This window comes from Diprion similis, chromosome 3, assembly GCF_021155765.1.
Source record: "Diprion similis isolate iyDipSimi1 chromosome 3, iyDipSimi1.1, whole genome shotgun sequence".
NCBI lineage: Eukaryota > Metazoa > Arthropoda > Insecta > Hymenoptera > Diprionidae > Diprion > Diprion similis.
In genome coordinates this window covers 634,299-658,123 of record NC_060107.1, presented here as the reverse complement: position 1 = coordinate 658,123, position 23,825 = coordinate 634,299, and the positions used below count along the sequence as shown (strand labels likewise).

Genomic DNA, 23,825 nt, shown 5'->3' with positions numbered 1-23,825 from the left:
TTATACGCTCTTTTTATCGATGACGGTTCCTGGCTTCTGGCTGATTTTCTTCCCGCCTTAGCACCTCGAGGATTATCTTAAAGACGCTACGGACGTGTCGGAGAAGCTTACCGATCTCCACGAGAAACTGCGCACTGCCAGAGAATCGAGGAATTCAGAATCCGACGAGGCTTTTAGGGACTATTCCGAAGCTACTACGGAGCTGAGAACTGCAGCGAGACACATTCTTCATTCAGGTCGGTGGGTATGAGCTTACATAAAGCGTTTTGGAATTACACTAGCAATTTTATCTGATTCCTACTGATTTAAATTAATTCAAATTACTTTGAAATAAAAGAAGAAAATTACTATCCTCTCACGTAACTCGGTCAACAATTTCGAACCACGTGTTTGAGTCACGTTCATGAGTGAAGTGTTTTCTGCAAGTAGGTTTATCCATAGAGTGTTGACCTGGTTGACGATGGAAAGAGCGATTGGCTTTGACGGCGCTAACCCGGTTAACTTTGTTGATATACGAGCGCAATCTCTGACTATAGAAACGTGTAAACGGTACACCGTTCAGCAGTGGAATGGAAGAAAAAGAATTTGCCATTTCAGAACGATGTAGCGATCTTATTTCGCGCTGGGTTACGCGTGTAGTTTTTTTCCCCCTCGTGCTAGTGCGGTTTCTACGCATCACCGAGCACTCATAGAGCGAATAACCATTCCAGGTAGGAATGTGGTGATGAGTATCAACAGGGAGTCTTCGCAGGATGTTTTGGACACCGTTCAGCGAGTCCAAGCCTTCCTGGATTCCATAGATTTGAAGCAGGTAATCGACTCTGGCGAGGTTCTTGAAAAGCCTCTGAACTTTTGATCGTCTTCAATAGCGTGAAACGACGTTTTCTCTTCCAGGTGGATATCAAAAACGCCTTAATGGAACTGGAACGGCACTTGGGATACGTCAAAGAGATAAAAAGCCTCGAGGAGGGCGTGGCCAGGGTGACCAACTGGATTCTCGGACCTGCGGATTCGATGCTCAATTCCAGGCATCGCGTCGGTTTCGACGTCACGTCTTCGGAGGAACTGCGACGAGAACACGAAGCGCTGGAGCTTCAGTGTAGAGTGAGATGAATTCATACTCCAAGTTTTATGGCTAAAAAACGTGCACATTGAGATAACTTGCTACTCCGATTCTCGCAGGACACGTACGGTCGCTACGCGGAACTGCTGCACAAGATAGACAATATCCCCGCAGAGTCTCTACCAAAGGATTTGAAATCGCAACGGGATTTTATGGACTTCGTTTGTAGAAGTTTTGCCTCACGTTTGGAACGTAGACGAAACGTTCTGATAACCTCGCAAAGATTTTTCAGGCTGGTTTCAGAGGTCGGTTGAGTTCATTTCCATAACCAGGACGTGCGCTGCGTCCGGCATTTCTCTTTATTCCATCGCATTCTTTACAGTACTTTGACCGCACTAGCGAAGTCTTCGACAAGCTGGTGATGGGTAACAAGGTCTACAACTTTTCTCAGGCTGGCGCGAAGCTGGTGAAGCTTGAGAAGAACCAGTCAGTTCTTGGTAAGGAAATAAGTGTTCAGAATTATCCTGAAATCAGCACTTTGTAATCATGAAATTCGTAGAGGCCATCGAGCGTGAGTTGGTTAAGGAGGGTGAGAAGCTTTCGGACGTTCTCTCGATGCCTGTCAAGGATGCTCTAGGCCGGGACATCCGCGTCGATTATGGCGAGGACATCGTGAACGTCCGTGACATTTTGGACGCGACGAACGCTAGGAAGAACATCTTCAGCGACAGTGTAGAACTTCAGAAGCTCACCCTGAAGCAAGTCGCGCTTATACATACCTACGAGAATGATGCGGAACAGGTAGGATTACGCGATAAAAAGTTCTTCCAAACCAGTTGCGCGAGAAGAAAACTTTTTGCTTTTTTAACCAAATCAATTTTTAAATATGGTGGTGCTTGATTGTTTCTCAGGCGGTACAATGGATCGGTGACTTGTTCAAGGTCCTGATCAAAAGCCACGTTCAGATCGGGTGCAACGTCAATGAGATACAGTCCCAGAAGGACGAGCATCTGTCCTTTCAGGAAACTGCTAAGGTTTTGTACTTATTGTTAGGAACATTACCTTTATTCACTGTTCAAACTCTCGTTCCTTCATCATCAATCTAAAGACCGTCATTTTTCCAATGCAGGGAACTTACGACTACGGATGCCAACTACTGAACGGAGCCCGAGTCCTCAGAATGTCCTGCAAACTTCCGCTCGATGAAAATACCAGCATTTCTTCAAGGTTGTGGCAGGCTTGGCGACAGCTGCGATCCGTGGGTCAGGAACAGCTCACCAGGCTTCGAGTTTGCGCCGTTTTCCACCGGAGCGTCGAAGACGTGAGCATTATTTCCCTAAATTAAACGATCATAACTTCATCCTGCATTCCTGTCGTTATTACAAATCAGGCGTTCTGGTTGCTAGAACTTAAAAATAGTCACCTCGTTCCCCGTTCCTCGATATCTTCTTCACCGAACCGATGCGCAGCCGCATCTGACTCGTCGCGATGTTTGTTATTCCAACTTATGCACCGGACCAGATTTATTCGAGATCTGCACCGATGCTCACGTTGAATAAACAGCATTGCTTATCGCCCGGATGAGTAGACGACTATTTTCAGAACTCAGGGTCTCCGATGATCTTCACACTGGTGATGGATCACCATTTTTTCATTCTAGCACTGCACCCAACTCGAGGACCTTATCGAGACGGTTGTGGCTCTGGGAAAAGGATCTTCACAGTCAAGTTCATCGGTGATGATGCGCGTTGAAATGCGGGAGGTTCTAGCCGATCGGGAAAAATTGCTACTCGAAGTTGGTCGGATGGTGAGACTTGGACGGCTTCTGAGAACGCGGTTGAAAGAGCCGCTCTGTCCTCGAGGGTGAGTTTAACGTCCGTTCAGCAATCAGGAGCATCTTTTATTTTTGTATCTTTAAACCATCAAACGCGGATCGACTATAGAAATGCCTTTAATTAAACCGGATGTTCAGCCTAATGGCTAGTTTACGTAACTCCCGAAGTTGATCCATCGGAAACAGACTACTTCCACTAACTCCTTCGCCCCTCCAGCGGTTACCTTACTTTCTTACCAACATAGCAAATTTTTATGTATTCGCGTAAAGGTTTCTTTTCGGACAAGTAATTCCAGACCTCACTAAAAGCGGCAATATGGGTCTACTGCAGTTTTGACTTGCGGTGAACCAATCCTGACATGAGGTGAGGATCAGGCATAGCTGCGATCAATCGGCGGTGCCAAGCGTTCTCCGAATCGGAAACATCAGTGCATCGATGAATGAGGACTTATGGAATTATTTCGGGTCCAGAATTCCGTATTTTGGCAGGCGACCAGCGGCAGCGAATTAGCGCGGTGGCACGATTATGGCTCGTCCCCATTTTGACCACGTCCTTCGATTAGTCGACGAATCCTCCCTCTTCCTTCCTATCCTGCCTTGGTTGGAGTCCGTTTCACGGCTCTCAGCATCCCTCGGTATTTATCGAAAAGTCAGGCATACGCGTTACACGCGTATATGTGTGGCACGTGTGTGCACGTGTACACATACCCACATAAATAACCATATTCACCCAGAGTATACAAGACGAATATATCGCGTAGGAAGACGCGCAGCGTCGGAGGCGTCCAGACGCCGACGCCGAAGTTGACGCAGTCTACGCCCGGTCGTCGACGAGATATCTGTACGTAAGTGGCGTCTTTTCATGCGCAAAATTTATTCAAGGTTTCGTTGGACCTTTTCATTAACAATAAATACTAATAATCATCTTTTTTTTCTCATGGCAATTTAAACTATACCGTGCGGCTATATCAATCTCTATACTTTTTATTATTCTTACCTTTGACGAATAATAATATCGTAGATCATGACACTCCGTATGACAGTATAAAAGACATGTATAAGTATAATCTACAACAAAACAATTTAACGCGAGCTGCGTGGTGTAATTCAATAAAAATCGTAGAGTTTGTCATACGTTGTATGTATAGTTGCGTTATTATCTTGACGACGACTAGATCTGATCTGATTGGTAACGATACTTTAAAATAACCGTCGCTGAAACATACATTAACACACATACACGCATACATCCATACCTACACTGAGGTTAAGATATTGAATACGAATAAATTTTCCGTCGATATATTCGTGCGAAATTTTTAGTAATGGAAGCAGCAAGGTTGTTCGTAATTGATAAACTGTTTGGATGGTCATGAATTTCGAATCGCTCTAATCGGCACATAATGTAACATCTGTATACTAGTTTATACATTCGTGAATATTATATATATAGAATATAGGGTGGCGCAAAAAAACCGACTATTTTTTTTCTTTTTGTGTCTCGTGTGACAAAATGTTATTTTTTGATGTTTTAAGAGCCCACTCCAAAGGACAGCTCGAATAAAAATCTTAAGAGGTCGCTCCAAATTTTTTAAAACGTCAAAAATCGTCAAAAAATTAAATTAAATAAATCATATTTTCAGTATTTTGTTTGATTTTTAATTTATGTCGTGGTGTATTGTTATCGATTCTTTCTTACTAAATTAAAGAAAAAAAATTTATGAAATTTTAATATAAATATTGAAAGGTCGCTCGAAAAGATCTAAAGAAATGCACCAAAAAATTGAAAAAAAATTATGAGCGACCTGTCAAAATTCAAATTTTGAACTGAAACTTTCGGAAACTTATTTTTTTTTTTGTCTACAAAATTATACCGCAACGAGAAAAAAAATTAAAAAAAAAAAATCTATGTCTGACGATTTCTGACGTTTTAAAAAATGTGGAGCGACCTTATAATTTTTTTTTTTTGAACTGTCCTTTGGAGTGGACTCTTAAGACATCAAAAACAAACATTTTGTCACACGAGACTCAAAAAGAAAAAAAAATATTCGGTTTTTTTGCGCCACCCTAATATACATATATGTATAAATTTATAATTTTATATATACAATTTTTTACAAGCTCGGAGAAGATGGTCCGCCGTTATAACATACCGTCTTATAATGTAACGCTCGTCCACTGCAGATGTTTTAAGACACTACTTACGTATCTATTTATTTTGCCGGTGCAATGTTACACCGAACGCACAGAGTAAGTGTACATTGAATTCCGCATGTTACACAAAACGGTGATAAATTTCCGTCGTTAAACGCGTTAACGAAATGACGCGAACTTGATGGATAATGAAATTTCAAAGAGCCGCTTTCGACGCGATGTACACTATCCCTATCGTTACCTATAGTCACTAAACGTCCTATTTTAGCGGTCCCCGTCTCTGCAGATGCGAAAACCGAGTGTCGAATTGGCACGAGCGCAAAAAGCTCTTCGGTCACTTGAAATTGAAAATTATTAATAATCAATCCAGTACAGAGTCGCGGCGTTTCGTTCCAGCCTCAATACTTTCGTCTCACCCGAGAAAATAAAAATCTAAATCTTCGCCGAACGATCGCTTGCAAAAAGCTCTTTCGAAACCGGCAAAAATTACAAAGAAAAAAAAAAAAACTAAAACAAAAACATAAAAAAAAAAAAAAAAAAAAAACAACCGTCACTCCATGACAGGATCTTTCAACTTGAATCGCTGTTGCGTTTCCTTTTCCCAGGTGACCCTATGATTCAGGGAAGCAGAGCTTGCGTCGAGCTTTTCTTTAAGGAGAAAAACCGGGCCCCTTTTGTTTGCTTTGATTACCGCATGGCTCGGCGTGTGCGCGTAGGTACTGCAGTTGTGTTATGGGCCGAACAACCGGGGATAGAAGTGCATCCTATTTCCGTTTGTAGGTCATTAACTCTTGCAGCTTTCTTTTCCCGCATTCACTCTGAAGCCGGCAGCTTTTCTCGGCTAGTTCCTCACGAGCTTTTCGGACCGATAACACGCCGCCATGCCGCTCTACGACACCCTCCAAGGACTATTTGCCGATTACGACGTCCCCGGCTTTTTATTCTCCGTAGTTATACGAGCTTGCTATTCGGTGATCAAGTAAGTCGTGTCAAGCTTCGTGTCAATTCTGAAATTGATATATATATATATATATGGCTTTTTATTTACGGCTGTGCTGCATGCCGCCATCTTGTCATAATCTGATCACCGCCGTGTAGCCTGATCATTAATCGGAATTTAAAATTTCATTCTTTCTGGTTGCTTTAGACTCTGGAGACTATTTTTTAATCTCGAGGTTTTGCCGTCCCGGTTTGTTGGCTAATTCTAGTCACTGTCCAATCGTGTTTAACTCTGGATTTACGAGATGTCGCATTTCGTTGTCGCGGAGACGATTTAAGTGGAATCGCAGATCAGCGTCAGCTGCTTGTCTCTCAGATCTCCGTATTTCCTATCCTTTGATGTTGCACAAAATTCCATTTCTAATTACGACACGATTTTCAATATTGTAAAACCCAACTGCTACACAGCTGAGCATTTTATCCGTGCAATTATCCTTAACGTAGAGCATTTCATACTTTGGTTGCAAGCTTAAGTAGAATTTTAAAAACAACTTGTCTTCAGTTTAAGTTGAGTGTCCCAATTATCGAACTTTTTTGATTGCATCTGCTCGATCCTTAGCTCTAAAACTATTGACAAATAAATTTGCAATGTCTAAGCTTCTAACAATCGATTTTAGCCATCGAGAAATTCGCAATTTGTGCCGTCAAATTATAATTTTGCAAAATAAAAGGTCAATAATTGGGTCTAAACGTGTCAATAACTGGTACACTTATCTTACGTATTCTCGATCCACGGTTATTCACTCCGAATGTAGCAGGCGTGGAAGCCAAATAACAGCAACTGTTGGATTTATCAGCTTTCGATGGATGAACGCGACGCCGTCTTCGCGGTTTCCCTGGTAACGGAATTGGAACACCCTCAACCCCGCAATAAGGCGGGGCCTGTTGTCAATCGTTTTATTGCGCAAGAGCGCATTTTCCGCCATATCTTTCACAATTCGTTTCGCGCCTTTTCTTTTTTTGTTTTTTTTTTGTTTTTTTTTAAATGTTGTTACCACGTTGTGTTTTTCAACAGACTTTAAATACCTTCCGATGAAAAATACGATCAATCGTCTCGTCTTTCCGCTCCTCTTAATAATTTCACTCCTCGCGGTTGTTTAATTCTTTCACTTTCAGATCTTCGAATTGAAAACAAATCCGAGTAGAAATTTGTCGCCTAGATTTGACCCTACCGAGGTTCATACAGACTTATTCTGAAGAAAACTTCAAAAGAAAAACATTTCATTAATCCTCGAATTACAAAAAATTTAACACTAATCCTACGTCGAACCTCCAACTCCTAAAACTTGGAGTACCAAATACTACTTTGAACCTCTCGGTACACGATTGAACCTCTTTTTGACATAATTTCAATATGTTTCAATATCATTTGAAAATTATGTATAGCATTTCAACTGTATTCATTCAACGATCTTAGGAATACAAAAACTCTTTTAACTGATTGAATATACAGAAAACACGATCAAACGAATGTGTAAACCAATTCTTATTTATTGGGATTTCAATTTGATTTCATACGTTTTAATCGTATTTTTTGTACATCTTCCATAATCAATCAGAATCGATGGACCTTTGTCAGTAGGTTAGAATTTTTAGCGTTGAAAGAGGGTTTCAAACAAGGCAGGTTTTTAACTCTACCTCTGGGGGATTAAAGGAGGTTCTAAACAAATCCTGCTTTGAGCCTAAACTCGTTAAATGGTTAAATTTTAGAAATTTTTAGCGTCAAAGTAGGTTCTGATATTGCATTGAAGATTTCGTTAAAAGTAGGCACTAAATTCCGACTCTGAGAATCACTCTCAACTCTAATTTTTCTCCCTTCTTATTTGATGACGAAAAAAAAATCATCGGCCACTAGAATGTCCGATGACGAGACGTTGGTCGGTGGCGGAAATCTGACGGCGGTTGAGGCGATTTCCAATCGTCTGGCGGAAGTTACGCGGCTTGCAGAGCGCCTGGATTCCCGTCTTTGCAAGGCAGGTGCCAGGAGTGACGAGGCGGAAGCAAAACAAGTTGCGTCGACTTCTTCGCCCTCCGTAACCGACGAATCGGATGCCCGGAAGTGCGACCAAGAGTCCGACGTCAAAACGGGCGTCGACGTCGCCGCCGGAATACGAAAGATGCTGGAATCAGCCTCCAGCGAACATCAACCGGTGAAAAATCAAGAAATGAGCAACAATCTATCAGAAAAGGTGAAAATTTTGCCGATTAATTTCTCACCGGAATCAAGTATCGGTGAACGATTTTAATCATGTTTTGTTTTTTTCGAAGGGTGGGGCCAAAACGAATCACACCCTTAGCAATGGCGCCGAAGAAATTCCTGGCGATGATTACGCGACTGCAACTGAATGCTCGATGAATTCTGCCCAGGTCGAGTCAAGGAGTGGATCGTTCACGACGGCCTCCGAATGCGGTGACACTGCTTGGTAAGTTCAACCCTTGCGGCATAGCGTCTCGTATATATGAGACATCTTTTTTGAATCGGTTATTCAAGATTTATATTCAATTTTGCAGATATCGCTGTCATTTTTTTTTTTTTTTTTGCATAATTGGACTATTAAGCTGTCAATGTTGACGTTTTGAGAGGGATTATGAGATTCTGACGTCAAAATTTCAAAATAAAAATTAGTGGATCCAATATGGCGGACTGAAAGTATAAAAATTGATCCAATTTGCTTGAAATTTGTTACCTGGAGGTTTTTGTCCTGACGTCAGAATTTCCAAATTCAATATGGTGGATCCAATATGCTGGATTGAAAATATAAAAATCGATACTATTCACTTATATTAGAATCACCATTTTGAATGTTGCAAATTTCTGAGATCTGATCCAATTTTTGAAATCAGCAACCTCGAGAACCCTTATATACGTATCCTCAGTTTCCACAAATTTGTCTGCAAGGAAAAATCTATGCTTCAAAGGTTACTTCAGAGTAAATTTTTTCTGAGAATATTAAGATGTGTAAACGAATGATATTTCAGGTGGGACGTTGAAGTGCCAGCGTCCGACGTTGAGAACGTCGAGATACCGGAATTGAAGGGCGAAGAAATAGATTCGAGATTCTGCGGCTCTGAAAAAAGATCGAAACTGATCGGATTGCCGGGACAGATGCAGGAAGCGGATGGGCAGGTAGAGACACCGGAGATCGATAGATCGAGTGCCAGCACGATCGTCAAGCAGACGACCGAGGTAAGCCGATAAGGTCGATACATTCAGCCGAGCGGAAATCGGCGACGTCAATAAAGTTGCGCAAACGATCGGTTCTATTTATACCCCTCATGCAGTTGGCGGTGAAAATTCTCACGTAATTCCCGAAGGTCGGCAAGGTTCTCCGATATCTGATACCCATCCACCCATGTACCGATATCGTGTCATAAACTTACAGGAAAAATCCGGGAAGGTCCTTAAGGAGGTCACGGAGACGACGACGCTCCGCGTTTCGCAGAGCACCCACTTTGGCGTGACGTCATACAAACTGACGTCAAACACCCTTCGCGACAACCATGAGCACACCGATATCAAAGAGCTGCAGGACCTCAGAGAAATCACGCGACTTTCGGAACCCGGACAAGATCCTCTCGCCGGCGTTCAACACCTCGAAGCCGAGAAAATTCTCCGAGACATCGATAAGCAGATTGTCGGAAAAATTAGCGATGAAATTCTGCCGATTTGCCCGAGAAGTATGTCGTCATGCGAAACGAATGATTTTACACGAAACTCACTACCTTTTTATCAAATTATTTGTAAACTTTTTTGCAGAGGACGATTCGCAGGACAGCGACGCGTCTCAGGAGAGCGTCAGGGAGCACAGCCGTCTTCTAAAGTTTACGAAGACAACGCGTGAAACGGAGTCGAAACCATCTTCGTCGGATCACGAAGAAGAATGTCGAGATTCCGAAGAGGCGAATGAATCGAGAGGAGAATCGTCGACGTTGGCGGAAGCATCGAATCGGGAAATCGAAGAGAAAAGCTCGTTGGATGTCAATCACGTCGACGACAGCGGAATCGAGACAACGCCGAACGGAAAGAACTCGACAGACGAAGAGGAGCTGCTCGAGAGAATGAAGAAGGTGAGTCGGAACGGTAATTGCGGAAATAGCGAGGATTCAAAGAACCCCAACAGCCTTCTGAGCCATTGTCTAATCGCCCAAAGAGCCGTCAGATCAGCTGCGCGGTTCGACTTTATGCTTGGCGAGATATGTTAGCTGCAGTTGTTCAACATTTCCAGACATTTGTAATTGTTTAGTTAGAAACTGTTTCTTTACTATCCGTTAATTGATGTATTTAGAAAAACAAAAAAACACGAATCTTTTATTTTTCAAGTTGAACGTCTCCTCGCTTTCTTCCTCAACTGCGGTGTGTTGTATTTTGAGTTTGTTTTACGTTGTGGTTTTATCGATGTGTACACAACTTACGTTACTGATATTATTAATTTATGCTACATGGATGTGTATAAATATAATTATTATAAATAATTGAATAGATATTTTTTCTAAAATGTTATTGTTGTGTGAATAAATTATTACTTTTACTCGTAATACGTTTTTCACAAAATAATTGTCAATGCCTGTTTTTGTCCCTATTTTTTCTTCGGCTTACTAACCAACCCAAGTTTATCGCATGATTTAGTCGGCATGTATATGTCTGTATGATTTTTGTCAAGCATCACTTGCAACTAATTACGCGCGTGTTATCTAAAAATTACTTCTGTATTTCAATGATGACAGCGTATCTGCTTACAAGTTCTTGCAGCCGACAGATAAAGAATTCCAAGTATTAATAGCTCTAATTAGTTCCGTGTATCTCAGCGTATTACACACAAGTGCAGATACGAAGGCGTATACGTATAACACAATTGTAATCAGCGTATGGTTTTGCGGCCAACGCGTGCCGTTAAGTGCAAATTGTACGTACAATAGACGGATATTATTTCGGTCAAACGTACCCGACGACTCCATGCTGCACTCCCGTATTATGTAAATATGCGAATAATTTTAAACGCGTACATGACAAACCTGTTGACTCTGTCGACTCAGAATCTAGGCAACTTACTAAGTAAGAACATATTCAATGCCGTTACGTAAATATTTTTCAGAATTAATGTAAAAATTACTCTAACAAAAACCACATAGCATCATAAGGCATGCAAGTGGGATGAATTAATGCTTCTGCGAAGCAAACCGCAGCCATTTGCGGTGCTCAGATTATTCCATCTCACATGATTGGGGGGGTGGGGGGGAGGGGGGGGGGGGGTTGAAATACTCAGAAGAATGTGAATGATTTGTATTCCTTGATGATTTTTTGTGTTCTCAATAATTTTTTATAATCATTTCAATCGTCAGTGTAACGATTTCGATAAATAGAAATTAGAAATAGAACGATAACAAGAAAAGAGAGGAAAAATAGAACTATTTCGTTAAACAAATAGAATTCCAACATTTCTTGGATACATAATATTATGTTTGTCATATCTTATCGTTATTGGTAAGTTGAAATAAGTTTCTGACACCCTAAGCCTGTACAATTGATTCGCTCGTATCACTGATTGGCAACAATGTTTCTTTTTATTAAGAAAATGCAAGGTTCTTGATAAAATGATGACAGAATGAAGAAGATTTTGTTAGATAATCAACCTTTTCGTCAACTGGACATGTGAATTGGAAATTGAATGTCACATATTATCGTTATTGGTAAATTGAAACAAGCTTCTGACAGTCTAAAGCTGTACAATCAATTCACTCGTATCATTTAGAATTGACAAAAATTTTGCTCTTTATAAAAAAAATGCAAGATTCGTCATAAAATTATGCCATAATGAAGAAGATCTTGTAAGATAATCAACATTTTCGTCAACTGGACATGTGAATTGGATTTTCCGAGGTCGATAAATCGCGCTAAATATATCGAATACTCACCGGTCGGTACACGCAGCCAAATTTTCGACTCCTGGAGTTTCGCGGCCCGACTCTAGATCTCCGGATCGGGATATTCCGTGAGAGATCGGAAAGCTTCGGCTCCATTCGGCGGGGAGTTTCCTTCGGGTTCGAGTGTGCGGTCCGCAGTGAGCCAGTCTTGGGTGGACCGGCACTGAGGAAAAAGCGGCGCGGAATGTCAACCCGTCGAACAAGTGAAGTTTGAGTGGGATTTGAATATCGGTAGGCAATCGGCATCGCCGTGCGAAGCGTGGATCGCCCAGCACGTACCTTGTCATTATTCGTCCGCCGTCTGTCGATCACTGCGATCAAAGACCGATCGGCACCGGTCTTAAATTGACGCCGATTTTCTTGGCGAAATTCATAACGCGATTAAAAATCGATCAGGATCTATCCCGCAAGATGTACGTGGACCACCTGTGGAATGCGTGATCGATACCTTTTCGGCATTATAGAACCGGCTTTCAGGCTTTTACCGAACGATCGGCGTCGCGATTTTTAAACTTTTGCTCTCTTTCGCTTGACGATATTTGGCTGCAAGTTTACCGGCGAAAAACGGCGTCTCTAATTTATTTGCGAATCTTTACACTGCGTAATTGGTTGCGACCTGTATTCGTTCTGGATCACCGATCAAGTGCGATCTCCCCTCGGTCGAATCACAGTAAACAAACAATGCACCGGACGTCAAAGAGCTTTCCGGTCACTCCCTGGTTACTTGTTATATTTAAACGTTTTGTGGAAAGCCGATAACGGTTACGAATGGTTTGAAATCTTGCCGCAGATTTAGCGATCTCTAAAAATTTTTCCAAATCTTAGCAGTTTCGATCAGAAATCAGTAAGAGAGAATCGATCTGAACGCCGATTGATTGTTCTTCAAAATGTAATCCAGTGAAAAGTGTTTATTTTCACACGTTTTACGCGCTTCATTCTTCTATCGTTAATCATGCGCGAAAAAATTTATCCGCTCTGCGAATTCGGGCGAAAAATAACAAACATAGATTCTTTTTTGGTTACACGGACATTTTTACGACTCGTTAGACTGATGGTGAGCCACGGTTAAAATTGTTTCGCTATCGCTGCACGAGGTTCGATTTGAGATCTGATTCGCACAATTGTTAAGAAACTTGTTTGTTTTGAATATGAGGGAACGCGATCCGAAGCCGACCTTGCAATCTCTTCAGGTTGCATAATCCTTATTCCAGTCGTTTCTCTCACCAGTCGAGGATTAAAAACAAAACGTTGAAATGATTCGGTGTTATCGACAGATGGACGGATGAAGGAATTGACGGAAAGTGGAAGAGAAAGAATGGAAAGTTGATTCCAATATTTCCACAGATGAATGGCTGTCATTCGAATGATTAATCACAGTTGTTCTAGTCTGCAGTGAACCGCGTGCGAGAAGAAATAAATTAGAGGCGCGTTCAATCAAAGATAACGATATATAAAACGAGTAGCTAATTAGTGTTAAACAAGTGGATAAAAGGAACGAGACGAAGCCTCGAAGAAAATGGTTGATAATCCCGAGGGTTCCGGGGATGAACCGGAACAATCGAACGTCAATGAACGCCAGCGAGAAGGGAGCAACGACGAAGGACGAGAGAGCAGGAATCAGCAGCAGGATTCGACCCAGTCAAATTCAAAACCACCAAAAACTACGACGATTAGCACGATAGCCGTGCAGAGTGGAGAAACCAGGCTCGTCATTGCCCTCCTACAAGTAAGAATGGACTATAGATGATACCCAGTTTTTCAAATTTAGGTTCGTTCGATTCCCAAGAGATTTTTAAGGCTCTGATAGTAACCAAAATCGAAACTGTACTTTCGCTCCGAGCTGTTTAAACTGCGCTTAGCAAATCATAAAAATTATACTTTGAATCGGAATTGAGATAATTTTTAATCCATTAAAATATTCGGCTTTGCAAAAGCTGTTCACCGATAATTCGGCTCGGTGAATTGAAACGAGGCTCAATTTTTGCAATTTAACTGCAGACAAAAGACAAGTAGATATTCGTATCGCAATTGTTAGGAATTCTTCTTTGAAATTTTGGATAAGAATGACTTTTGAACGTTACTGGATAGCGGGAGCGATATGTATATATGTATCAAGATATATGAGGCGTATGAGGAAATATCAAACTATAGAAATAGAAGTGACACCACGTTTCGCGTGTCATCGTTTCCTCCGAGCCAGTAATAGAATTCCCTTTGAGCGTCTGGGCTTTCGTATTGTTGGCCGTTTTTTATCCGCCAATAAATTTGCGTATTTCTATTCTACGTTTTATCAAACCACAAATATTCCTACAAATTCCATACGATGACAGAGATTGATTCGTTAATATAAATATCTGTACAGCGGCGGTGTAACATAACGAATGTGAAATAGCCGCGAATTGGAATGATCTGAAAGCCGGCTGTGGAGGCTAAGCTTGAAATAAGTTAATAACGTTTCACGCGTGATTCTTGAATAATGGAAGCCGACGAAACCCGAAGCCGTATGCACAGTGTACTTTTCTCTCCACATGATTTCTCGTCTTTCATAAATTACGCGACACTTTTTGCCGTCTAACTACCGTTCGACTTACGACCGCACGATCTTCCCAACAAAGCGCAGTTTCTCAAAATCTATATGAATGCCAAAAGCAGTCCGGTAAGACTCAGATGTAATCCATCTTAATTTTTTTACGGTTAATTTTAAGCTAATGAATATTAAAAAATCTCTATTTTAACGTTTAAACCAGCATAAATCTTATATTGTTATAAAACTCTTGCGAAAATGACTGATTTCGTAATTTTCCGAAAATTAACACACCGTATGAAAATCGAGCTGTGCTCAACTGCTGCTAGCGGTGTGGTTAAAATATGTATAGCGGTGACGCAAGGCGTCGTGCCAACGACGACGTCATGATTGCTGCATTGAAACGACGACGACGACGACGACGCCGACGCGAGAGCAACAAAAGCAGCAGCAGCAGCGGCAGGACGAACGTAAGACATGGTGGTCAATGTGGGAGTTGGACACGCGCGAATGAGCCTCCAACGCATCGGCAAACAAAAAGATAATTCCTAATTTCATACCGCTTTACATCGGGTTAACCCAAGAGCCAAGGGCCAAGGGCTAACGGCCAAGGATGAGGGAACATTTTTTCACACTTACCTGGCTGTATTCACACGTTCCCACCGGGTGACCTCAAGTCCATTTTCTTTATGGTGTAGCGGCAGACTCTCGGAACTCAACCCTAGACGCACGAACCTTCTAACTCGCAAGCGGGGTCGTTAAGGACCCCACGCGTTTCTTGTTCGTAAAATCGGTCTAAAGGGAAATATTGGGACTCCGGAGTACGAGAATGTTTTCAGTTTTTGATAAGGAAACGTATGGCGAAGAGAAGATCTGATTTTGTTGAAGTTTAGTCGGTGAAAAATTTAATTGAGTAACAAAAAGTGCTAGAAAAATGGCAGAAACATCAGTTTTCGAACAAATTTTCATATCCTTCTTTGCAATGAAGCGATTTTTAAGAGCATGCATTAGACTGGCAATACAAAAAACGTAACAAAAAAGTGTTTGTAAGGGCTTTTCGTATATTTTCAAGTTATTTAATAAATCAGTATATAATTAATAATAAATCAGGGAAGTAATCGTATAACTCATTCGACTGCAATAATAGCCATTTTCTGTGTAAAAAGATAGGATAATTTTTATACAAAGCCACCGAGTTTGCATAAAAAAAATTAAGTAGCGTACATTTTTTACAAAGCGTGTACAATGCTTTTGATAACGCCAAAGGAAACTACAAGTGGGGTCGTTAACGACCCCGTACATGCGTTCTAGGCTTTTGATTACACTACGGATCATTAATAACCCTTTTTAATAAATGTTGAACAAACTGTTTCTGTCATACTTGATAAGTGCTAGAGACAAGTGGATGAAACTTTTTTCATTACACACGAAATATTTCAACCCTCAAACACGATTTCCGCATCATTTTTCGTCGTTGTTACGTATTCTGAGCCATCAAAGAAGGTAAATAAAAAATTCACGACTTGGAGCTCTTGATCAGCTTCAGATTCATTATCGAACTCGAGCTTTATTTGGCAGTTAGAAATTGCTAATTCAAGTGAAAATCCGGATTTTTCTATTCGAAGTAATTACGGCGCGGTTCGGTCTGCGAATCTCGCGTCGCGGGAAACGGTGACCAAGATTTCTCCGTGACCGCGTAAATCTCTGTCAACAAGTTTTTCCTACTTCTGTCGGTACACATCAGCTGCAAAGAAATTCTCAAAGCGTACTCACCGAATCAACGTATTTCTAATCAATTGTGAGAAACCGTTTGCCTTCGAATCCAATATTCGAATTTCATTTGTATTTTTCGATTATTTGAAACCCGATAATGCTGTTCATACCCTTGGCATCAGGCGCAGATCTTCGTGCCAAAACGATCTTAATTCTTAAGCGATAATCCTTACCGCAGGTGCAGATAAAAGATTTGAAAAACAGCTGTGCGGTTTTTCGCAACGCCTATAGCAAATACCTCAGAGATTCTGAATTTTTTCCCCAATTCTATTTCCGTCACGGTCAAACAATTCAGCCGCGGTATCTCACCACCAGGCTTTACCCTTAGACTCACGTATCGAAAACAAAACAATTAAAATAAAAAAATTGGGCACCGGTGACTCGCGTAAATAGCCCAAGAAAAAAATCCTACAGTCGTACTTTTTAAGTACGAATCCGGAAACTTGATTTAAGGGTAATTCGATGACGCTGTATCGAATGGTGTCGATTATTTTTCAAGCAACCCTTGAGATCGTTATAAAAAAGGGTTTTGCCGTTTAAAACGGAACCTAATAACTTTATCAAAAAATACGTCAAACAAAAGCTGTTGCAGACAAGAAAAAAAAAAAAAAAAAAAAGGAAAACGTTAAAAACTATCCACTGAACACTGAAGACTTTTTTACATTTTTGTTTTTATCCCTAAAAATTTATTCATAAAAATAAATTTTTTGACAAAGTTATTAAATTTCGAATTAAACGGTTTAACCGTATTTTTTTTTTTTATATAATGTTTGCAAATTTATTATCACGATTTAATTCAGCGTCATCGAATCATCCGTAGTAGATCAAGTTTCCGATTTCACACCTAAAAATTATCATCTTCCATGCTTATTTACTGGAATAAAAATTTGCGGTATTTTTGCGGGTCAAGGGTCGTCGAGTCCGCGGACTTGGAAATAGACCCGCGGCCCACATTCGGCAGCATGATTCCTCGCACTTATAAGGTTGGCGGTCACAGAGGTTCGTAGTAAAGAGTGACGGGCAAGGTAGACACGCAGTCGATCGTCTAATACCGGTTTCCTAGATCCATCGTGTGCGTCGCGGTCGCGTCGAGATGCGAGTAAGCTGTGATTTCATAGACGCTCTTCTCTAGGGTGTCCCGCGCTCCTCTGTACTCCGGCCTTTTATCTCTCACTCTTCTCTAAATATATTATAAGAGAGCCATGCGAGCAGCTGGTCCCGTCCGAAGCCGTCGCATCGCCCCACGGCCAATCGTAATAAAACATTTTACAACAGAGGACGATTTAATCGATCGATTTCTTTCAACTCGCCGGATCGAAAAAGAAATTTATATCTCTCTTATGATCGGTTTTTCTGATACCCACATTCCTTACAATTAGGACTTGGATAATTTATTTTATTGTTTGTTCTTCATTCTTGACTAGCAGCTTTCAATATTTAAGCCTGCTCAATTGCTAGAGGAAAGAGTGGAAATACAAAGAGACTCGAGAATTGTTCGAGTGTGAAAAATCGGGGATCATGTGTGACAGATCAGAAAGAAAGAAAGAAAGTTATGGAAATGAAAGAGTGATTAACGCGTGTTTTTTTTCTTTTTCGGTTCATTTACTTTCCTATAACGACTATTCATGCGCCAAACTAGTCTTAACATTTTCTGCTGATCCATCGAACTTAAGAACAGGAACGAAAAATGAACGCAGAAAAATGACAAAATCGGTCTAAAATCGGAGCATCGGACCTGACGAAAGTTTCAGTTCGGCATCAACGACGATGTCGCATATTTTTGTTTTCGTTTCGGCCTGAAGACGCGGGGGAAATTTCGACACCGTCAGAGCCATGCTCTTGAAGAAGATCTTGACGGGCTCGTCGGCTCGGCTTGAGCGAGATCGATCGGCGATTTTACGCTCCCGGTTTCCGGAGACCGCGAGATTGGCGACTTCCGGTGACCGATGGTAGTTCCGGGGCCGCAGGACTCTCTTCGGGATCTCGACTTCCGACGAGGACTCTCGTCGTTCTTCGTTAATCAAAGTACTGCTGCTCGAACACAGAGAGCGATTTTCCTCCGATATGACGGAAAGCGTCGGCGCCGAGGAAACGGAATCGTCATCAACGATCCCGAGGGACTGTCCTCCGAGCCTGGGGAAAATTTATAGACCGTTCAAAGTCGGGCTCGCCAGAAGCTATCGTCTTTCCATATTGCATCACTATCGGCGTAAATATAAATAAGCAATTCCCTGATGCTCCCAGCTGCCAACGCAACGGGGAGAACTTTTTCATTCTGGTCAAAGAAAGGCGAGAGATAAATTACGCGATCCTCCTGACCAGCAATTTATCATCTCTTCGGTTTCTGGAAAAACCGGATCACGAATAAACTGATCATCGATTGAAATCGCCATCGATCAATCCTGCGGTTGTAAAATAAGAACCAAACCCGCTGCTCGTTGCATTCTTGATTCGAATTTACTTACCAATGATCTTAAAATGATCTTACATGGATTGCATGAGGTGGAAAATTTCGTCACGTGGCAGGGGGGCGACGGATTTTGCACTCTTTAACTTCCTGCACCTTTTTTTGTGCGAGGATCGCAGCTTCTGCCATCGCTTCTTCAGCACGCTAACTGAAAACGATTGCGAAGTTATTTCTTGGATGTTCGACAGTTTCGTCAAGCTTGAAGACCTCAGTCTGCACTTTGTACCTGGCGTGTTGAGTTCGTAGGAAATTATGTCCCACACGACCATGCTGTGTGTCTTGTCATTGGCAAGGTCATGCTGGGAATTGTAAAGCTCTGGAAACTTCTTGATTGCATTTAAGAGACTAACGCTGATGCTCTGCGTCTTCGGCATCGTTTCACCTCGTTTCTGTAATTTTCTGTAAAATGGAGATAAACGTAACGATGATGGAGAGACAGTTGAACGATCTTGCTATCGATCATTCTCGTTCAACTTCCTTCCTCTTTGCTCGACCACCGCCAGCTGGGTTCACGTCACGAATCGCGATCTCTCGCGATCACCAAATGGTGTAGCATTAATACCTACAAAATTCATTGATGATTGCGTCCTGTGTTGGAGTATAGAGTCGATTGAGCCGGCTCTTCGACCAGGAGTAGGTTTATCGAATCGGCGTATAGGCCGGACCGTTGGTTAAATTTATCCATCGTATAGAGTCTCTCGAAGAACGATGGCTAACTCGTCGTTTCTGCTCAACCGGCGCTGGATGGATGGAGGACTCGGAAATAGCTGTAGGCTCGTGCAATACCCCGAAATAACCCCGAAACGGCCACAACGTAAAACCTTCCTACAGCCTTCCGCCTTACGCACCAAAGTCGAGACTTCCACTGTGTTTTTCGAGCAGAATTCTCATCTAAGGATTGTAAGCATGGTCTAGTCTCGCGGTGAGGTTGAAATTCCGAATTTGAAAAGCTCCGAAATCGACAAATTCTAAATTTTTTCGTGGGAAAACTTGAAGTGAAGAAATCAAACTCTGAAAGGGTAAAGTTTCGGACAAAGTTTTTGACGAGTCGGAACTTTTGCAAAAATGAGAAAATTTTTTAATCTTAAGCATCGAAGTTCTGATGATCCAAGATTTTCAGTTCCGTGAATTTCTAGCTTCTTGAAGTTTCACCACTTCGATCTTACTTCGTTTCTTCAAAGTTTGATGTCTTCACCTCAAGTTTAGCTACCAAATAAGTCGGAATTAGGCGTTTTCGGAACTTTTAAAATTCGGAACTTGATCCCCACCCGCAATGTCGTCAAACTCTAAGGTCCTACAGATCGTTTTGCACCCATATATAACAACCCATGTCCCATATTTAATATCCGAATATGGAAATACCGGCGGCGTGCAGGCGCGGCGCTCTTTCGTCATATCATCAGAGTCTGCAGCGCCACAGGTGTATAACGTCTGTTTCTCTGGCGGCCTTAGTCCCCTGTAGAGAGAACCCGACGTCAATCTCAGTGGAACGGTGGGATGCCGTCGGTACATAACTTTCACTTGGCCAAAGTCGTCAGAGACGATCGAGAAACGAGGCGAGCAATCGACTTCTGTCCTTCTCAAGTTCTTGGTGCTTTCAGCGTCTCAAGCATCACCTCATTCTTCTTTATAGGTGCCGTTAGCGTAAGGAAGACTTGATCTTATCGATAATTCTTGGCGAATTAAAAGTGGCACGATGCCAAATGAACGTCCTTTTGTCAATAAATTTTCAATCAAACGAATAAAAGTTTAGGTAAATTGTCTTACATATTATGAAAAAGTATTGCAGTGAAAACTTTTGGTCACGTTTTGAGTACACATAGTATAGACTTCACGTTTCTCTATCGCGCCAAAAGCGGAGGTCGGAAAGAAGCAGAAAGCAGAGAAAATGGAGAAACGAAGACGAATAGGAAGACGACGTCGACGTTGAGGAGAGAAACGGTATACGAAAAGAAAAAAGCAAGCTGCTGCAGCCGTTGAACCCGAAGCACTGGATGTGTACAGGAACGTGTATATATGTAGGTATCTGCATACCTACGTACACGCGTTTAGATATAGTTTAATTTTCCATTTCGAATATTGGCCTCGTGCCAAAACACGAGACGCAGCAAACTGCGGAGGATCTTCAAACAGTTGGCGTCAACTCTCCGATTTGGCCTCGGCTTTGGCTTTGGCTTTGTCGTTTATCCTGCAACGGATACTCCGATCTTCAATTGACAACATCCGCCCACCGTCTCCATCATATATTCCAAAATAATAACCAAATTTTACATGTATTTTGATTCAAACGGTTTAACGAATGTTCGATCAACGCACGGATGATCCGATATATTTCCATTCGTATTTTTATCGTACTGATTTATAGGAAGCTTTTATTCTCGTTTACAGTGATATTTTATAGGGCAAGTAACATCTGTCGAAATTGATTTTACTCCAGAGCCCTTCGCGGCCTTCATTGTATTACGGAACTCGAAGCCGGCTTCATTTCGGTTCATTCAATTACGATTTATCCATCCGCGTCTCATCTTTCACATTCTCTCACATCCTCGGATCGCACACACACGCCTTCGTGCAAACGTGTAACCCGTAATAAAAAAAAAAAAATAAAAAAACTAACCCGTACTGTAAACGTGACGCTACCCACGTGCGGCGCGGTAGAAAGAATGATGCAAAAAAGATCATAACCATCATCCGAGGCTTGAACCTACTTAATAGCGCGAGAAAAAGACGCGCAGATAAACCTCTAATTTTGGGTTCAACGTTGGGCGAAGGAATTAGAGAAAAGGAAATAACAATGTCGCTTGTGAAAACACCTTTCACGTGGGTTCTTCTAATACTTTGAACATTAATTACCGATAGACACAAATCGTTCAAAATATTTGTGCAATTGAAAGGTGATCACTTGATTAACTATTTAAAGAATCGTGAGATGTAAAATAAAAATTTGAGTGAAATGAAATTTCTGTAAAATGGAAAGAAAATTTTTGCGCCAAAAACAAGGGGTGGAGAAACGTTACGGCAGCCGAGAGGGCCTGAGAATCGCGAACTTGTAGAACGGTAGCGCCGGTGCACATACATATATGTATAACAGGCATGCCAAGCGTGTCCAATTAACGAACGATGTTATGTCGTTAGCACGACCTAATGCCAAACAGATGGTCGAAGACAATACGAGATAACTTAGCGAGCCGCAATGGATTCTAAGGAGAATTTCTACCAGTAGAAAACGTTTGGAAGAATTTCATTCTCGTTGTTAGCGGAATTACTTTCTTCGTTTGGTGATCATGTGATTTGCGTAGATTAACCTGAAGAAAAAGTGTGAAAATGTTTATCCGGAAGGAGCCAATGGAGTAGAAAAAGAAGAATAAGAATAGGGAGCAGACGAAGACGAAGACGAAGACTTATCTCAGAATAATGAATGACTACGATAGCTGCTGCAGTTAAGAGTTTCGAGTTTATTTTCTTGCCCGCAAAGCTACGCACCTATAGCTTCGTTATTGTACATACAGCATTGACGAAGTAATTCCAGTCGAGAGTATACGCTGCACTTTGAATTTCATTATTTATGGCGTACAGACACCGGACGCAACGAATGAGTGCGATAATCCGAAGTGGAACCTGCGTGGAGCTAATTACGTGCTGTCAGAATCGGAGTAATTAATAGAGGAGGAGAAAAAAAAAAAAAAGAAAATGAAAATAAGGTCAAGAAATAGGAGGAGTTAGCAGACTAAGATTTTTATGGGCGCGTTATGAAGTCATTCAGGAAATTAGGATCGTGTTGATGGTTTGCTGATTTTTAATTATAAGAAAAAATTACGCGAGGCGTGAAAATACCGAGCGGCAGATTTCCATCGAGTCTGCCCACGCGCGTTCACGTTAATTTACAGTCTTCAGGCGTTGCTGTAGGTCTTATCTTGATCACTTTGTAAGAGATTCAATTTAACGGTTAAAGACTTACCGAGAATCGTTGAGCGCGGACAAGTAATGATACTTTTTAGAGAAACGAGATAACGTATGACGTAGAAAAAAAAGAAAAAATCGGCCAGAGTATGTACTAAAAATTCGTAACTAAACTACCTGTAGGCGTTAAATATTCTTTGGATCAGTTTTCTGGAGCCTGAAAATTCACGACCGTAAATGAATTAGTAGATTACGTTTTTATGACGGTTCTTTCGATCTAAGATCGTGAAAAATTTCATGCCAATTAAAAGATATTCAGATTTTTTGAACCAGCTTTTAAAACGGTCCGAATTTATGGAGGCAGTAAATCCTCCAGCTGACGACGAGAAACCGGTTTTTATCCAGGAATACAAGCTCACGATAATATGGAAACCCAGAACTCGGAATACCTGTTTTAATCATTCGTCGCGTTTCGCTTGGCATTTTAACCCCGCCAAACAAAGAATTGTAGTCACTTTACTCAATTGACTGATAAGCTGTCATCAAGACTTTTTCATTCAACAGTCCGTCGGCATTCTGTGATACATTCTTCGCCCGACACTGTGAAGTGTGAGGCGAACTTCCGGTGGTAATCAGCAACTGCCGATACGATATAGGCGTGTGTCAGTGACCACTAAGCGAAGCTGGGCTGTGCAGATGGCTCGAATCTGGGTCGTCGAACGTTATTTTTGTTCTATAAACAAATAGTGGATTTCGCGCCCCGTGTAACACAATCAATTAAAATAGATCCGACTGCTTTCGAACTAGATACTAGTTACTCGCTGAACTAATTTTTTCATCCACCGCTGCGGCAACTCAAACGTGACACTAAAATTCAGAATTTCCTCATCACACCGAACTTGCTTCCTATTTTTCCAGAGCGGAGAATGGCTGGAATTAAAAGTACTCGAGGTCCAGCCGTCACTGACGAAGCTTGGATCGACGGTACAAGAAGCAACGGAGCTTCTAAATGCACACGACGAGGTTCTTCTTCAGCTACAGGTAAGAAACGCGCGAGGATAATAAGAGAGAAAAAAACGTCGCCGGAGAAAATGAGTCACTCTGTATACCTTGGCCATGCACATCGATAAAATCATTCGCCCGCGGTACACGCGGGATCGGTGCTCGCTGGTCCAGCTTACGAAAACCA

At 41.6% G+C, this 23,825-nt stretch overlaps 1 protein-coding gene across 8 annotated transcripts in view; it reads left to right on the top strand.

The window, feature by feature from the left end:
• LOC124416756 (titin) overlaps positions 1-23,825 on the top strand; it is a 54,352-nt gene that overhangs the window by 7,005 nt on the left and 23,522 nt on the right. For 3 of the 8 annotated variants that reach the window (XM_046898063.1, XM_046898060.1, XM_046898057.1), the window contains exons 5-19: positions 62-236; positions 711-811; positions 895-1,104; positions 1,183-1,368; positions 1,446-1,560; positions 1,623-1,864; positions 1,975-2,097; positions 2,193-2,384; positions 2,724-2,926; positions 7,906-8,239; positions 8,319-8,473; positions 9,030-9,237; positions 9,434-9,728; positions 9,808-10,118; positions 23,555-23,677. In XM_046898063.1, the coding sequence (XP_046754019.1) occupies positions 62-236; positions 711-811; positions 895-1,104; positions 1,183-1,368; positions 1,446-1,560; positions 1,623-1,864; positions 1,975-2,097; positions 2,193-2,384; positions 2,724-2,926; positions 7,906-8,239; positions 8,319-8,473; positions 9,030-9,237; positions 9,434-9,728; positions 9,808-10,118; positions 23,555-23,677 (2,973 nt within the window). Of the gene's footprint in view, positions 1-61; positions 241-710; positions 812-894; positions 1,105-1,182; positions 1,369-1,445; positions 1,561-1,622; positions 1,865-1,974; positions 2,098-2,192; positions 2,385-2,723; positions 2,927-3,609; positions 3,743-7,905; positions 8,240-8,318; positions 8,474-9,029; positions 9,238-9,433; positions 9,729-9,807; positions 10,119-23,554; positions 23,678-23,825 lie in introns of those variants that run through there. The other 5 variants (XM_046898058.1, XM_046898059.1, XM_046898061.1 and 2 more) reach the window with 5 other exon arrangements.